General features: G+C 43.8%; 1 protein-coding gene across 1 annotated transcript; it reads left to right on the top strand.

The window, feature by feature from the left end:
• The first annotated feature begins 1,303 nt into the window (after nucleotides 1–1,303).
• ZNF892 (zinc finger protein 892) lies at nucleotides 1,304–11,531 on the top strand. The gene is made up of 6 exons (XM_047782784.1): nucleotides 1,304–1,504; nucleotides 1,614–1,845; nucleotides 2,846–2,934; nucleotides 5,795–5,897; nucleotides 7,183–7,269; nucleotides 9,264–11,531. The coding sequence occupies exons 1-6, from the start codon at nucleotides 1,304–1,306 to the stop codon at nucleotides 10,532–10,534; spliced, it is 1,983 nt and encodes a 660-aa protein (XP_047638740.1). The 3' UTR covers nucleotides 10,535–11,531.
• The last annotated feature ends 2,450 nt before the right edge of the window (nucleotides 11,532–13,981 follow it).

Below are 13,981 nucleotides of genomic sequence, written 5' to 3'. Positions count from 1 at the left end.
TAGAAAAGGAAGCAGAGCCCAAGAATTGAGCCCTGGGACATTCTAACATTTAGTTCATTCCCAAATGAGAAGTTTCAGCATCCCTTGGGGACTTGTTAGACGTGCAGATTCTCAGGCCTCACCCCAGACATCCTGAAATTCAGCACTGTGGTTTAACAAGCCCTCCAGGGGCTTCTGATCATGCTATAGTTTAACCACCACCGGCTTAGAAGCTGAGGAGGAAAAACTACTTAAAGTGTCTGAGAAGGAGTGGCCAGTCAAGGAGGAAAACCAGTGCTTCCAGGAGGGAGTAGTCATTCTTCACCTACTGTGGATAGGTAAAGTGAGAGGACTGGGGGGGGGGGGAGTGAGAAGTACCCACTGATTGGGTAACAAAAGAAAGGGGATTTCACAGTGAAGGTTAACAAAAGGAAGGATGATATTCCCAGGCGTTCAGGCATATCAACTGGTGGCACCTTTCACACACACCATTTTTGGAAAGAAACTGCCCACTCTGTATCTCCTGCTGATGGGGAGGGGGTTCCCTCCAGCTGTTCTTTGAGCTGTCAGGGCTGTGTCTCTGTCACATGCCCCTTCCCCCAGCCCTAGTTGATTAGGATAAGCATAGCTATCTGTACATCAGAAACCTAGTATAATAGTGGTTTATATAAAATAGAAGAGTTTATATCTCTTCACATTAAAGCCCCAAGCTCTGTTCCACCAAACTGTCAGGAGCTCAGTTCTTTCTGTCTGATTGGTTTGCCATCCTTAGGGTATTAACCTTGTCCACACCATCCATGATGACTCGCCTGTGTTCCAGCCAGCATGGAGGAGGTTTCTTCTTCCTTTTAAGAATCGCTTTGCTCTCATCCCCCTGGCAAGACGCAAGGATGACAAAAAAATGTCGTTTTTACTCCAGACAGCCTTAGGCCTAGCTAAAAGTTGGGATTCTATTAGAGAAAGGACAAACGGACATTGTGGCTTGCACCCAAGCAGGGACAGTTAGGCTAATTTGATTTTCTTTCTTGGAAACTTGAACTGGATAGAAAAGTAGCAACTTAATTGTGGATAGATAAGTGAGAACATTAGTCTGAACACCCCGACTCCCAGCCAACTTTTCCTAGAGCTCCTCAGGAGTTTGAAAGACTATGAAAGTTCTGGGCACCTTGAGGTCAGTGGTACTGACCTGCTATTAACTACTAGCCTCTGGTGCCCCAGACTGAGATGCTTTCCAGGACTGAGTCTACTTTTCCTTATTCCGAGGTGCAGCCTGGAGCAAACATTCCCGTTTACTTGGGGGTAATCTCTGTCCCCCCGACAACGGATGGTGGAGACTCAGTTGAAGAGAAGCGACGGGATGGGGCGAGCATCCTTTGGGATGCGGCCGTCTCCCCTCCGAAGGTGTACCGCGGCCAAGAAGGAGGAATCCTGGATGGGTGAGCGGCGCCTCCGTTTGCCTGGGGGAAGGATGAGGCGGTGTTTGGCGCGGCCAAGCTCATCTTCCGGGGGCCGGAGCCCAGAGTCGGTATCGAGGAAGGGGCGGCCCTTGGAGCATCCGGGAAGGAGCTCACCGAGGTGCTCACGTACCCTAAAGACCCAACACCGAGCGTTAAAGGGTACTCCGGTACTTAGAGCCGCCGGGCCAGCGCTCCGCGGGGTCCTCTGGGAAGAGGCGTCCGGTGACGCACCCCGCGGAGGATTTTGGGACTTGTAGTTCAGCAGCGAGTTCGGGCCAGCGCCACTCGGCCCAGGAGGCTTTTAGATGCCTTTGTCGCCAGCCAGCCGTTCTCCGTGTTGTTCGTGAGGTCGCGCCTGGGGGTCAAGGAGGGTTAAGCGCGTGTCCTTCTGAGTCTGAGTGGCTGGAAGGTGGGCGGGGGAAGATTCCTGGGTGGAGGGCGCCGGGCTGCGAGGGGCGCGCGCGCGTTCCTGAGTCTCTGGGTGGACCAGAGCCGTGGATCCCCGGGCCCCTCGTGGGTTCGCCGCGCCCTTCTCGGGCGGTTGTCACCTGCGCCAGCGGGGAGGGAGTCGCTATGGAGTCTTGGGGCAGAGGTGAGAATTTCGGAGGAATGCCGCCTGCTGGAGAGAAAAAGGAGAAAGGCTGCCCTCTGGCTGGGGCAGGCTCAGAAAGGATAAGCATCACGTCTTCTGTGGAGAGAGCCCATTTGGTCTCATGTTGGGGTTTAAGGGGATCCCGTTACCTGCCTCCTCCTGCTGGTCTTTAGGATGATGTATACCTCCTTTGCCCCCCAAACCAACAGATGTGACAATTTGGCTTTTGACAATGACTTTCTTTTGTTCTCATGGGAACCGCGTAAGACAGTTACGGAGGAAGGAGACTATCAAATAGATCCATTTGGCAGATGGAGAAAGTGAGGATTCAAGAAATCACAGAATTTGTTTAGAGTCCTGGATTTCCCCCCCCACAGGATCCACTGCTTTTCTGAGAAAGCCAGTATTGTATCTGAAAAGCTAATATTCAAGAAGAATTTAACTAGTCTTTCATCCTGTGAGCCTGGACTAGAACAGGAGTGACTCATTAAGTGAGACACGGATTGACACACGGGGACTTTGAGATTGTCTTGATTATCACTCAGCAGATGAGAAATAGGAATATGTATTTTAAGTGTACAGAATATTGTGCCACAGTGCTCCTAGGGTTTAAGGGCCGAGGAGCATAGGAGGAACCTGAGGCAGCCGTGGGCGTGGCTGTCTGGTTTCAGAGATGTTTTGGGATTGTCCCCTGGGGGTGGAGGAGGGCTGAGCGTGTGTCCTTCTGGCTCCCTGTGTTGACTTTTCTTTGGTGACAAGTAACTGGGTGGCAATTTCTGTGAGAGTAAATCACTGTGGCTCCTATTTCCACTTATAGGGTTACTTTCTGAGGATTCAGACCTTCCCCATGCCGGAAACCCTAAAGAAAATGGCCTGGTCACTGTGGTGCTGACCCCAGCATCCAAGGTAGGTTTATATTTTTTCTTCTTTTTTTTTCTCCTGTTCTCAGACCATGACTATGGTTCCTGGCATTGTTATGGACTTACTCAGCCCTGATTGCTACACCACTGGCTTCCTCCTGATAAAATGATGAGCGATAACCTAACAGTAAATGCTCCTCACCTGTGCAGAGCCTGCCCTTTCAGCATTACTTCTCTATCTACTTAGTGCTAGATGCACACGTTCAAGTTTTTCAGTACTGAGATTGGTCTCCTGGTGAGTTGCAAAGGAATAAATGCCAGTTGCCTCTGTCTTGTGAAGTTTACTGAGGAGATAAGATATAAATAAGTAAAGCAGTTAAATGGCAGAAGATATATATATATATATATATATATATATATATACACATATACATATATAAATGCAGAAATTACTGCATTAAGTAATTTTTGACATTACTTAATGTCAAATATGACACACAAGTCATAATAAACAGACAAATCATAAAAGGTCTTAGAAGAGGTTTTCCATACTCTTGAGTATTTGGGGGAAAAACACTGGGATAAAAGCTGTACATTGAAAAACAAGTAAGAGTTGGAAAGTGGAATATAGGAATATTCTGAGAGAGGAAACAGCTTTGGTGAAAAAGTCTTCATTTGCTGAGAGAGTTGGAGGTCCTCAGGGGGAATGTGTGTCACTGTGGAGTGAGGCAGGGTGTGATGAGAGAAGCATAGGTGTGTTGTAGCCAGACTACAGGAAAATCCACACAGGACCTTATTCCAAAGACGAATCAGGCCCCATGAAAGTTTTTAGAGGCCTAGCAAGATGAAACCTGCCATGACTGATTGGAGAGAGATTAGTCAAGGTGCTTCTGGAGGATCTGGCCTAGGATACTGGATAAAGGCAGACCCCGTGGTAAAGGGACTAGGGCTGCTTGTCAACCAGCAGCCCCATAAGAGAGTTTGATTGCTGAGGTTTTCTGCTGGTGTTACTGCTGCATTGTTTGTAAAGAAAGGAGACTATACAATTTACCTGGCTTGAGTTGAGCCCTCCCAAGGTGTATGGCCTTAATGGACCATAATTTAAATTGAAAGCGTAGTGATTTCATACTTGAAGTATTAGAAAAGGAGTTAAATTATTTTGATTTTACTTATTTATTTATTTTTGTCTTTTTAGGGCTGCACCCGAGGCATATTGAGGTTCCCAGGCTAGGGGTCTAATCAAAGCTACAGCTACTCACCTACAACACAGCCACAGCAACTTGGGGTCCGAGCCGCATCTGTGACCTACACCTACATAGCTCATGGCAATGCCAGATCCTTAACCCACTGAGGGAGGCCAGGGATCAAACCCACAACCTCATGGTTCCTAGTTGGATTCATTTCCGCTATGCCACGGAAACTGTGAGTTCAATTATTTTGAGCAGAGGATTTTCAAAATAGGTAGTTCTTTTAATTTTATTTCATTCTATGAATAATTTTACCAGTTGTTTTTGGAGCAGCTATGTGTGTGTGTGTGTGTGACATAAACATTTGAATGCAGAATCTAAATAAAGTCAACATTATGTTCATATATATGTTCAGGGGACTATGGCAAAAGTGATGTCAAAGACATCCATGATGACTAGTTCATTTCCTAGCATCCCAGGGACTGGTCTGTTTTAATGTCTCCATTAAAACGAGGTTGTATGAAAAAAATTTCAATTGAATTAGAAGAATTATGAGACATTTCTTTTATCAGCAGTAAACAGATTCAGCTGTAGATTCAAAAGAGCATTACCCCACCTGCTCACTCTCCATAAGTTCTAGTAGACAGTCTAAACTTTGTGCTTGTCACCTAAATCAAAGTTAGGTAAACACTCCTGTAGTGTTTTCAGTGTTTGATACTCTTCTGTTGCCTTCCAACCTCTGTTCCCATGTACACTTTTATAGAATGTCCCATTTAAATTTGGTTCTACTAAATCTTGTCCAGGTGTTTCTCCTTTATTCAACTATTGGACGATGTGCCAGAGGCAGGGGCTGCTTCACTGAGCAAACTTGAACCTGGCCTCTGCTCTCATAGAGGTTAGTGTCTAATAGGACAGACAGATGTTAATCACACAGTCGCCTCAGTGTGTGTATAACCCAGGAGAAGGGAAGGAACATGGCGGGTGCTACAACCCAGAAAGTCAGTCACCTTCCCTGAGGAGGTATCACCTGAGCTGAGACCAAAGTGTGAATAGGATGAAAATAACTGAAAGGATGAATCGATGGGAGGATATTCAGGAGCAAGAAGTGGCTGTGTAAAGGGGTAGAAGGGAATGTGGCACACATTTCAGGCAGCCAAAGGGCGGCCCCCAGCTGGAGCAGAGACAGTGCAGGAGGAGCTGTGTATGATGGGGTGGAGAGTAGATGGGGGATGGGGGGGGGCGGTCAGACTGATTGGGGAGAAACAAGAATGCATTGGCATCTCCCATAGTATTTGGGCTTAAAATACCATTTGACAAATCTATATACTGTGACATATAGCAAGCATCTTAATATTTAAGATTCTGTATTCTGAAAGGAAACCTAGAGAGAAAAATAATTCATGTTTCTTGAACCTCTTTAAAACCATACCATCAAGGAAATACTTAATTCATAATTATTATATTTTCTCCACCTTCCCATGTCTAAATAGTAAGGATTTCTGTAGTTCTATAATTTATTGCTACATAAACTAATAACTTTTTGCACAAAAAGTGTTCCTTCCCACTTGCAGGTTACATGTGACTCTGATGCATGGAGGCAAGGAGCCAGTCTGGGTTAGGAGGGATGGTAGAGGTCATTTTCTGTAGCCTTTCTGTCTTCTCTTATGTCCTCTGTTTGAGTCCTTCCCAGAGGTGAGCCGGGTGTGTTTGGTTTTTCAGGAGTCGATGATCAGGGATATGGCTGAGGCTCTCACTCCGTGGAGGCAGCTGAACCCTCCTCAGGGAGACATGCCTGAGAAGCATAGGAATCTGGTCCTGCTGGGTAAGGATGGCTCCCCCACCCCCTGTGAATTTACCTAGTGCCTCAGAGTTCTGAGTTTCTTAAATTCAAAGTCGTTTTTTGTTTTTGTTTTTGTTTTGCTTTTTAGGGCTGCACCTGTGGCATGTGGAAGTTTCCAGGCTAGGGGTTGAATTGGAGCTGCAGCTGCCAGCCTATGCCATAAGCCACAGCAGCACAGGATTCAAGCCACATCTTCGACCTATACCACAGCTGGTGGCAACACTGGATCCTTAACCCACTGAGTGAGGCCAGGGATAGAACCTGCATCTTCATAGATACAGTCAGGTTCGTTACTGCTGAGCCACAACAGGAACTCCAGTTTCAAAGATTCTTAATTCCTATGTATGGCCTGAGACAAGCAATTTCTGCTTTTTGTTTCTAAATATAGGTTTAACACTTCTAGAGGTAAAAATAGACACCTTAGAGTTCCCGTCGTGGCTCAGTGGAAATGACTCTGACTAGCATCCATGAGGACGAAGGTTCAATCCCTGGCCTCGCTCAGTGGGTCAAGGATCTGGCATTGCCATGAGCTGTGGTGTAGGTCACAGATGCAGCTCGGAACTGGTGTTACTGTAGCTGTGGTGTAGGCCAGCAGCTACAGCTCCAATTCAGCCTCTAGCATGGGAACCTCCATATGCCGCCGGTGTAGCCTTAAAGGGACAAAAAAAAACAAAAACAAAAAAAACACACCTTTTTATAAAAATTTTTTTTTGGTCTTTTTTTTAGGGCTGCAGCCATGGCATATGGAAGTTCCCAGGCTAGGCATTGAATCAGAGCTGTAGTTGCCGGCCTACACCAGAGCCACAGCAACTCAGGATCCAAGCTGTGTCTGTGACCTACACCACAGCTCACGGCAACGCCAGATCCTTAACCCACTGAGCAAGGCCAAGGATCAAACCTGAGTCCTCATGGATACTAGTTAAATTCGTTACACTGAGCCACGATGGGAACTCTAGAAATGGACACCTTTTAAAAATTGCATTTGCCAAGGCAGTAGCCTCCTTCTTCCCTATTCTCTGACCAAGGATACCGAGACAAAGTTCTAGTGAAAACACCTGCTAAGAAATGTGTGTATTCTTTTAATAGGGAGAGGTAAAAACAAGTGACTCAGTTCTGAACTCAAATAGGCCCCATATCCATCTTCCTCCCTTCTTCAGACAAATCCAGAACCCACCTTTTTCTCTCTCTTATACTGTCTTTCCTAACAACCAAGGAGCTAACACTGAACTCTTTACACTGAGATTCCTTATTCTTTGTCTGCAAACAGGGCTTCCAATTTCCAAGCCTGACGTAATCTCTCAGTTGGAGTGTCGGGGGGAGCTGGAGAGAGAAGTCTCAAAGGCAACTAGTCCAGGTGAGTGATTGTTGGAAACAATGAATGTAAAACCAAGATGATCAGTGGGAAGAGTATCTTTGAAATGCTTGTGGAGGAGCCTTTTCGGATATCGCTAGACCTGCAGAAAGGTTGACATGAAGAACCTTTCTCCTATGCCACATGCCAGCTCTGTGGGTGATGATCTGTCATAAAGTCATAAATTTACTTTTTAGACAATAAATACTTTCCACCCTTTCAAGCCAGTTCATTTTACAAATAAGGTGAGATGAAATCAACATTTTCATGCTTGTTAATTTCTTGGGTGCCAGGCTCCAAACCAGGCTGTTTTGTATGTTATTTTATCTCTGCAGTATAGTGTGACTTTTTGTCTCAGATCAATGACTAAATTGATGTCTGAGTTTTCCCTTGCCTTCTTTCTCTAAGTGAAGGCAGCATGGCATAGTGGTTAAGAGTCCAGACTTTGGACCCACTTTTCCTGGGTTCAAAGCCAATTTGAACTACTTACTAGCTCTGCAACCTTTAGCAAGTGAATTATCTTCTCTGTGACTCAAATTTCCCAAATGTAAAATGTAGATAATGATAGCACTTCAGTCACAGGGTGGTTGTGAGGATCAAAGGAAACAATTCCAGAGAAATGCTTAGAATAGTACCTGGCTATATGCTAAGCAAATGATAGCTGATGATTAAATCCTGCTAACATTTCTTTTGAAAGATGTCATGGATTTGAGCCCATCATTCCTGTCAAACTGCATACTGCAGTAGACTACCAGCTAATTATGCTGTCATTAGTCATATCTTTGTCTAATTAGCATAATACTGCCGGATTACCCACAGTGAGTTGCTTACTCTGCCAGTTTTATATTCTTCTACCTGCCTTCAAAGCCTTTATTTTTTTGTTTTTTCCTTTTTATGGCTACACCTGTGGCCTAGGGGTCTAATCAGAGCTGCAGCTACAGGCCTACTCCACAGCCACAGCAACATGGGATCTGAGCCACATTTGCAACCTATGCTGCAGCTTGTGGCAATGCCAGATCCTTAACCCACTGAGTGAGGCCAGGGATTGAACCCTCATCCTCACAGACACTATGTTGGGTTCTTAACCCACTGAGTCACAGTGAGAACTCCCCAGGACCTTTGTTAGTGTACCTGCCTTGTCATTTTACCTTCTCTGTTCAACTTGAACCTTGAACACCAGACAGGCAAGTCTCTGACTGTCCTCCACTAACCATGTGTTCTCTACTAATGTTTGAAGCTTCAGTTTTTCCACTCCCCTGAGCTGAAGGTCCATTTTTTTTTAACCTGTTTCTACCTATTGTCCTTAAAATCCCAGCCGCTTCCCTGATTATATGTTGTTGAGAACATCTTATTGTTTTATTTTGTGTAGAGTCATGGTTGGAATAGATTTTAATGACCATTTAAGCCTGGAATATTTAAATGTTTCTAGCAATGCAGCTATCCCCCCAAACTCTTACTAGGAAACTTAGAGCTTGGGGCAAGCATCCTGACAGACTGGGGACTAATCTGAGCATGGGGGGATTTGACCTTCCCCTCCCTACACATGACTCATTTGTTTTTTGGCCACACCCACGGCATGCAAAAATTCCTGGGCCAGGGATTGAACCTGCACCACAGCAGTAACCAGAGCCATAGCAGTGACAACACGAAATCCTTAGCCTACTCAGATACCAGGGAACTCTCAGGGAAGACTGTATTTATTATCTGCTCTTTCCCCATCATCTCTTTTTAGTCTTGTTCTGTTATTCTTTGTTTTTTCCTCCCCTGCTAGATACAGGGATGTTGAGTGCCTGCTCCCCTCTCTATGCCTCTGCATCACTTTGCCCAGTCATCTTTCTTTTCTCATGTTCTTGCAACATTGCAAGTCTGTTTTTGAGAATTTCCAAATTCTTCTGTTCCCTGTAAACACGTTTTTGTTAGTTTCATTATTTGCCTAACATAGCAATTATTTTTGTCTTAGTCTGGAAAGCAATACATTGTGTTTTTGTTTCTTTCAGACTGGGGACCAGAACCAGAAAGCAAGGAGCTAATTCCAGAGCAGGACATTTCTGAAGAAGAATCAGCCCCTGTGGTATTAATAGAAAGATTTCCAAAGGAAAGTTCCATTGACTGTGAGGATTCTTTAGAGAGTCAGCAGGAAAACCATGAGAAACATTTAATCCAAGAGGTTGTCCCTCAGAAGAAACCTTCTGGGGAGAGAAGTTACCAGTGTGATGGATTTGGAAGAAAATTTAGTCGGAGATCATTACTTGTTCAACAGCAGGGAGAGGGAAAACATGGTTGTGATTCATTTAAAAAGAACTTGAAACAAAATTCAGATCTAATGAAACATGAGAAAATGTGTGTAGGAAAGAAACCTTGGAAATGCAATGAGTGTGAGAAGGCCTTTAGTTACTATTCAGCTTTTGTCTTGCATCAGAGAATTCACACAGGAGAAAAACCCTATGAATGTAATGAATGTGGTAAAGCCTTTAGCCAGAGCATACACCTTACTCTACACCAGAGAATTCATACAGGAGAGAAACCTTACAAATGTCACGAATGTGGGAAAGCCTTCAGTCACCGCTCAGCCCTTATTCGGCATCATATTATCCATACTGGGGAGAAACCCTATGAATGCAGTGAATGTGGGAAGGCCTTTAATCAGAGTTCATACCTTACTCAGCATCAGCGAATTCATACTGGAGAGAAACCTTATGAGTGTAATGAATGTGGGAAGGCCTTCAGCCAAAGCACGTTCCTTACCCAGCATCAGGTAATTCACACTGGAGAGAAACCCTATAAGTGTAACGAATGTGGAAAAGCTTTCAGTGATCGTTCAGGCCTTATTCAACACCAGAGAACTCATACTGGGGAGAGGCCTTATGAGTGCAATGAATGTGGGAAAGCCTTTGGCTACTGTTCTGCCCTGACTCAACACCAGAGGACTCATACTGGGGAGAAACCCTACAAATGCAATGATTGTGCCAAAGCTTTCAGTGACCGCTCAGCCCTTATTCGTCATCAGAGGACACACACTGGAGAGAAGCCCTACAAGTGTAAGGATTGTGGAAAAGCTTTCAGCCAAAGCTCATCTCTTACAAAACATCAGAAAACTCACACTGGAGAAAAACCTTATAAGTGTAAGGAATGTGGGAAAGCTTTCAGCCAGAGTTCATCCCTTTCTCAGCATCAGAAAACTCATGCTGGAGGGAAAAACAAGGAATATGGAAAAGCCTTTAGTGAGCATTCAGCCTTTGGCCAACAAAAGAGAATTCATACTGGATAAAGGCCATGTAAATGTAGGACATTCAGAACATATTTATGGAACAATCACCATACATGCTGAAAGGGCTACAAAGGAATTTAAGACTGTTACAAAAAAGATATTGAGAAGTCATTGTTGATAGGAGACATAGCTGACTTGAGTGTGAAAGAAGAGTTTTGCATTTTAAAAAATGTGCTAACAGAGGATGTTGTGAATTTCCCTGGGAAGAGAGGAGAATTATTTCCAACACCCTTATGTGTATGAATGTTGCCAAATCCTTTGGAGACAAATAGGGTGTGCCATGATGGAAAGAGGACGTCTTGGCTGGGCTAGGTGGTCTCATAATGCTAAGGGGGATCAAGTTTTTAAAGGAATAAATGGTTCTTTTAGGGGACTTGCAGGAGTAGAAATCAGAGGTTGGCAGTTCACAATGAGTCTGTCCAGTGTGGAGAGTGGCAGTTGAAGGGAACTTGCCTTTGGTCTTAAATCCAAGAGCACTTGGGAGGTAGATGGCAAGGATAGGAGAGGAGAACTGGGGGGATGAAGTCAAGAAATGTTGATTGAGATAACCACACAAATGAGTACCAACAACCAGGAAAAATATTAGTCAAACTTGTTAGTTGGTCAGTTGCAAAGTCTCCATCTTGAAGCCAAGGAATGTGGCCTGGCAAGTCTGCTTCTGCACTTTTGGTCTCTTAGACCTTGCTTCTTGAGAAGGCACCTACTAAGAATCATATTAACTCCAAGAGTCAAGATCAACAGCTAGAAAGGGAGACTATGGAAGGGACTGCTAATGTTTTCAATTTATTTTCAGCTGAGTTACCTGAGAATGTGCGTATTTATCAAGATTTACCTCAGTTGTATATAGTTTGTACCTTATAGTTTTCATACAGTCATTTTATTTAGCTGTAGACCTGAACTGGCACTGTGTATTAGATTGTGAAAAACTTGAAAAGACTAGACATACTTACCTTTCATCATTTACTTTTGAATAGAGGCAGATGACATCTTTTTTTTTTTTTCATTAGCCACATCCATGGCCAGGGGTTGAATCCAAGCCATAGCTGTGACCTCTGCCACAGCTGTGGGCAATGCCGGATCCTTAACCCACTGTGCCTGGCCCAGGGATCAAGCCCACACCACCATAGAGACAATGCCAGATACTTGACCTGCTGCACCACAGCGGGAACTCTGCAGGTGACATCTTTTTTTTTTTTCATGGAAATTTTGAAGGTTATTTTTGCAGACAATTTGAATACTGTGTTTTTAGTTTGTACAAGTTTGACTATGATGTCTTAGTGTACATTTCTTTGAGTTTATCCTGTTTTCTGAGTTTCTTGAATCTGTAGGTTTATGTCTTTTGCCAAATTGGGTTAGTTCTCAGCCATCACTTCTTTGAATATATTTTCAGCCCCTACTTCCCCACCCTTTTCCTCCTTCCAGGACACTGAATTATAGTCTTGTAGGTTCCTGAGGCTCTGTTTATTCATTTTTCACTGTATTTTTGTCTTAGTCTTCCTGGGCTGCAATAACAAAATACCATAGTGGCTCAAACAACAGAAATTAATTTCTCATAGTTATGGAGGCCGGAAGTCCAAGATCAGGGTGTTTACTTTGGTCTCTGGTGGGGGCTCTCTTCCTGGCCTACAGATGGCTGCCTTCTTGCTGTGTTCTTGCATTGCCTTCCCTTGGTGCATGTGTGTGGAAAGAATAAGGGAAAACTCTTTCTCTTCCTCTTATAAAGCTACCAGTCCTATTTGATTAGGAATCCAGTCTTTTGACCACATTCAACCTTAATTAACCCTGAAAAACTCTACCTCCAAATACAGTCTCATTGGAAGTTAGCACTTTAGCATATGAATACAATTCAGTCCATAGCATTCAGAGCCGGGCCTCCCAGAATTCATGTTCTCACAAGCAAAATAAATTGACTCCATCCCAGCAACCCTCCAAAATCTTAACTGATTCCAGCATCAACTCTAAAGTCAGGTTCAAAGTCCCACCGAAAGTATCACATAAATCAGATATGGGTAAGACTCAAAGTATCATTCATCCTGAGGCCAAGTTCTTGTCCTACTGTGAACCTGCAAAACCAGGTAAGTTATGTGCTTCCAAAACATGATTGTGGGACATCATAAGATAGACATCCTTTTTCTCAAAGGGAATTAAAAGGAGAGGGTGATGGGTCCCCAGCAATCCCCACACCAAGCAAGGCAAACTCCATGAGACCTTAAGGCTGAATAAGTTCTATCATCTGGTCCTGTAGCATCTAAGTCCGACAGCCTTCCTACATTTGTCAGGTTTTTCTGTCCCTTTTAGACCCAGCTGGCAGTGTTTCTGCTGGTATAACCCCTTTCTATTCCTGGCTTCTGCTGATGGCTGATGAAGTCTAGGGTCACACCCATGATCTCTTTATCAAGTAGTTGCTCAGCCACACCCTTAGTGTTCTTTTTAGATGACACTTTTCTGGGAGTTTCCCTGTGACTCAGTAGGTTAAAGTCAAGTTGTTACTGCTGAGGCAGGAGAGAAGACACTTTCCTGTATTTTGCAGCATGGCTAGAATTTCCCAAATCTCTAAGTTCTAGCTCATTTTTGCTTAACAATTCCTTCTTCAGTTCATCTCTCTCTTCTTGAATTTTCTTCTCAGCAGAAAGGAGCGCCCAAGCTGTGCCTCCAGTACTTTGCTTGGAAATCCCCACAAGTTCTACCTTCCACTAAACTCTAGAACACAGTGCAGCCAGATTCTTGCAGTTTTATAGAATTATCTTTCTTCCTGTTTCCAATAATGTGTTCCTCATTTCCATCTGAGACCTCACCAGAATGGCCTTAAATATCCATATTTCTAGCATGCAGCTCAAACCTCTTCCAGCCTGTGCCCATTAATGAGTTCCAAACCACATTTTTAGGTATTTGTTAGAGCAGCAGCCCACTTCTAGCTACCAACATCTGTCTTAATCTGCCTGGGTTCCAAAACAAAATGCCGGCAGATCTCATTTTATTGCATTTCATTTTATTGCACTCCAAATGTATTACAGTTTTTTGGCTTTTTTGTTTTGTTTTAACAAATGTGGCAACCCTGTGTCGAGCAATTCTGTTAGTGCTAACAGCATTTGCTCACTTCATGTCTCTGTGTCATATTTTAGCATTTCAATATTTCAAACTTTATTATTATATATGTTATGGTGATCTGTGATCAGTGATCTTTAGTAGTATTATTATGAGTCACTGAAGGCTCAGATGATGGTTAGTGTTTTTTAAGCAATAAAATATTTTAAAATTAAGATAAGTACGTTTTTTAGACATAACCATTACACATTTAAGAGACTACAGTCTAATGTAACGATAGCTTGAATATGCAAGAGGAAACCTAAAAATGTATGTGACTCACTATTGCGGTATTCACTTTATTGTGGTTTTTTGGAACTGACCCTGCACCATCTCTGAGGTGTGCCTGTGCTGTAGACTAGG

Source organism: Phacochoerus africanus, chromosome 5 (assembly GCF_016906955.1).
Source record: "Phacochoerus africanus isolate WHEZ1 chromosome 5, ROS_Pafr_v1, whole genome shotgun sequence".
NCBI classification, from domain to species: Eukaryota; Metazoa; Chordata; class Mammalia; order Artiodactyla; family Suidae; genus Phacochoerus; species Phacochoerus africanus.
The sequence above is the reverse complement of the archived record's forward strand: the minus strand, read 5'-3'. Positions and strand labels throughout refer to the sequence as shown.